General features: G+C 39.9%; 1 protein-coding gene across 1 annotated transcript in view; it reads right to left on the reverse strand.

Moving 5' to 3' along the window:
* The window catches only part of MTM1 (myotubularin 1), a 118504-nt gene that overhangs the window by 79128 nt on the left and 35277 nt on the right, over positions 1–4099 (reverse strand). The window contains exon 4 of the mRNA XM_017865522.1: positions 3516–3610. Coding sequence (XP_017721011.1) covers positions 3516–3610 — 95 coding nt within the window. The remainder of the gene's footprint in view (positions 1–3515; positions 3611–4099) is intronic.

A 4099-nucleotide genomic window follows, 5' to 3' on the forward strand; every position in this document is an offset into this window, starting at 1 on the left:
AAAAAAAAAAAAAAAAAAAAAAAAAAAAAAAAAAAGTTTAGCTAAAGGGCCAGGGAAGGTTTCATAGCAATGTGTTAACACAGAGGCATGAAGAAAAGGCTGCAGGGACATCAAGAAGGAATGATTCCTTCAAGAGAAGCTGGGGAAGACTCGAGAGAGGGCGTGGCTCTTGAGGTGGGTTCTGAAGGATGAATAGCAGCTTCTGAAGGGGTGGAGAAAGGGCATCCAGGTTCTGTGAGAATGGCACATGCATCATGGGAGAAGGAAAGGCTCTGTGTAGTTTGAGAACAGTGCACTTGGGGAGAAGTGATGTAAGTCAAGGTTGGAAGAGACAGAAGGACTTTTATACCATACAAAGAGAATGGATCTTACTCTGTGGGCAACAGGGAACCGATGATAGTTTAGGAACTGAGAAGCAAGCTGGTTGGCCTCACTCTAAGGATGAACACAATGGAGACAGGGTGCGGCCAGAATGCGGGGGCAGACCATGCAAGGAGGGCTAGGTAGAAGCAGGCCACTGTGGCAATCTCAGGACATGGCCACTGTTCCTCTACTTCCCTGGGCAACAGGAGGCAGGGAATCTGCCCTTGACTCCTTGCAAAATAGCAGAACTGACTCCAGAATCAGACCACACACATTTGGACTCATCACTCCCACTGCAGTGTTTACATACCTGAAACAAACAGGTGTCCACTTCAAAATGCCAGTGAGATGACAGCTCTTTGTCAAACATGCAACAAAATTTTTTCAGTTGGCAGCAGAATCCACAATTAATGTTCTTGTTTAGGACTTTAATTGAAGAAACACTATGATGACTATGTTTTTAGACTCCTGTATAACCATTTAAATGGCATTCTTTATATGATGTTTTCTGCTGTCAGCTGCTTGCTTTTATACTTGAACTAAATGTTGTGGCCAATTGCTTAAAATGTTTATGTAAAACTTAGTAGAAGAAGAAATAAGTTAGTAGTCAGTGTCAGACGGGGTATTTTATTCACCCACTCAGCACTAACTCCATCCTCTAGGGCATCATATACAAACAAAAATAAAACTTGCCGAGAATTCTCCCAATTGTAAAAGCAATACATGTTCATTCTGGGTTTTGAAAATATTGACAAGTGAAAGGAAGAAGACAAGACATGCATAATCCCTCTCTTCAGATAACCCAAATACTGAAAGCTTTGGTGTATTTCTTTCCAGCCTCTTTTCTACAGACAATTTTTGGTTTTGCAGTTGAGGTCACACTACATACACAGCCTTGGCATACCATCGGTTTCAATAACTTCCCCAGTTCATTATCAGTGACAGCACAAGGTGGAACTGGGTACACAGTCAAGTGTGGGCAAGTCAAAAAGCCAAGAGTACAAACAGCAAAAGGGACCATAATGTTTAATTGCAACTTTTGGTAATTCTCACATATATTAGCATAAAATCTTTCAATCTATCCTAATTTGACCGTTGGGAGCTATACAGAATAAATCGAATCCCTGCTCCACAGAAAGGCACTTCAAATATTCAAAGATGGGTCCATCGTGTCCCTTTTTAGTCATCTTTTCTTCAGGTAAGATCAGCATTTATTTTGATCACTGCTCAAACTGCAGTCCCTTCACTAACCTGGTTATCTGTGTCTGAACTCTCTTCAGTTTGCTAATGTCCCTCTTAAAACTTGGTATCCGGCTTTGAACACAACACTTCAGATGGGGCTATTGTTACATTTTGTCTGGCAATTATGTTATACTTCTGTTAACTCAGCCTAGGTGAATATTAACTTTTTAATCAGTCATATCCAATTACTGGTTCAAATAAGCTTGGATCCGTTAAGACAGACCTCCTATCCTTTACTGCTAACAACTGATAACAACCGAGTAATTATTATCTATATTCAATTTTATATTATTAGTTTTGCTCCAATATCCTACCCAGTTAAGATCATTTCAAACCCTGATCCCGTCACCTAGCACACATTGGCTAGTATGGGGTTTTTCTTATATTGGAAATGCATGTGTTCTATGTGCTCCTCTGCAGTGCATCACAAATGCTGGAAAGGAAGGGTCCCACACAGCAAGATATTAGCGACCACCCTTCCTAGCATTAAGCCTGAAATCCATAGGCTATAACTCCACCTAAGTGTACTGCCACCATTCGGCCCAGGTATCTCTACCAGGGCCTGTCACATGGCCTTGGTTCCATCAAGACAATGTGTCAATAACACTCCCAATGGTTGGTTTCTTTTCTAAGTACTTAAAAATCATCTGTTTAAAATTATTATTTGTAGAATTTTTGCCAATTGTTGCCAACAGTGAACATCCAGCTTGTTAATTTTCAGAATCTTCTTTCCCATTCTGGAAAGCTAGAACATTCACTCATCTCTACTCTTACTTAGAAGTTTGAATAGAGTCACATAAATAAAATGCCCTGTGGCCTGATCCATGTACCTGTCCCTACAAGCACTGTGCTAGAGGAGATTCCGGAAGTTGGGGCAGCTATAAAAGTGGGCTCCCACAGCTAAGGCAGTAGGGATAATAAACAGCATTTTTTCAGAATTCAGACATAATAATGAACACCATAAAAGAAAAAAAGATTAAAAGATATGAACTAATCTAGGTTAGAACTGTCCTAAAAAATGCTGGGGTAAAAGCAATAAAACAAAAGCTACATTTCCCCGACAGCCTCAAGGTCACCTGCGTAGAAGCTGCTGATGGGCTACTCTCTGTGAACCCTGGACCTCTTCCCCATTCACATCTCATCAAAATATACCTCCCCTTCAGGCTGACCTGAGCAATGACAACCCACCACATCTACTGGAAGTCCTTCAGTGACAGCCACAGCATCTACTCACTCTCTCTTCCCTTTCTGGGGCATCTCTTTTCCATGTTATTTTCCTAGTGATGGAACATTCCTTGAAATGCTGTGACAAACCTTTCATGGTCAGGGATTGAAAAGGTAGAGTGGCAGTAAGCCATACCATAGTCATCCTAGTTCTATACTGCTACCTGGTGCTTTAAAACTGAACACTCGGAAAAGTTCTAGAACAGTGGGCTTTACCCAGAAATTCACATCAGTATCTTCCTCTGTAATACTTTAGAAAATATAACTGTGCCTGGATCACAGGCCTGGATATTCTGATGCAGTCTCTCTAGGACATCTGTATTTTTTTATTTTTAACTTTTATGGATACTGTGTTGTTAAGGTCCACAAGTGGGTTTCATACGTGCTTCCGGCAAAGAACCTCTGTTCTATACCTAACTTCTCCAAACTAGCAAATAGTTACAATTACTAACCCCTCCCCCACCATTATGAAAGACAAGACTTTTTTTTATTTACCCTGTTCCTTACATATACAAATACAAGTGTTAGTGTTAAATGAGTTTTGCAGAAGCAAAAAATTAAGAGTTGAGAAGCAAATATACCCCATGTTAATTTGACCCACAGTCAATCTTGCAAAGTAGAAGAGAAACAATTTAGCATTATCTTTAACAGTTAGGGTCATCTTTACGGTCTTATATTCTACTTACCGTTTCCAAACTTCTTAAATAAAGACGATAATTTGTGATGTAAACTCTTCCCTTAATGGGGCCATTGAAAGGACATATGTAAATAACTTCTTTGTCTATTAAGATAAAAAAAGTACCCTAAAATAATGGAAATAGATACCAAGATACACAACAAATGGCACTAATTTAATATAAACTATTCAGCTAAGAATAACTACAATTTTAAAATTACTGAAAAGCTGAAAGCAAGCACTGGCAATGTTTCTACATTACCACGCTGGGTTGAGTTGGGGTAGCGGGGGAGCTAGTGGGGCCACATCACCTCCAGGCACTAACAGTGCTTCCCTGAGCTTTCCCACAATGCTGTCACTACCTGGGGCAAGATGAAACAGCTCAACAGCAGAAGTGAATGAGAATACTGCTGCTGCTACCCTAAGGTGGTTGTAAAGGTAACTATTTGAACTACTTCAGCCAGAGGAAGGCAACTCACCTGGGACAGTCTCATGGACTAACCACTAGACTGAAAGATGAGGTTACCAATCTCTAACCACAGAAACATAATCATGTTTTTTTTTTTTTTTTTTTTTTTTTTTTTTTTTTTTTTT

This window comes from Rhinopithecus bieti, unplaced genomic scaffold (genome assembly GCF_001698545.2).
Source record: "Rhinopithecus bieti isolate Rb0 unplaced genomic scaffold, ASM169854v2 scaffold_80089, whole genome shotgun sequence".
NCBI lineage: Eukaryota > Metazoa > Chordata > Mammalia > Primates > Cercopithecidae > Rhinopithecus > Rhinopithecus bieti.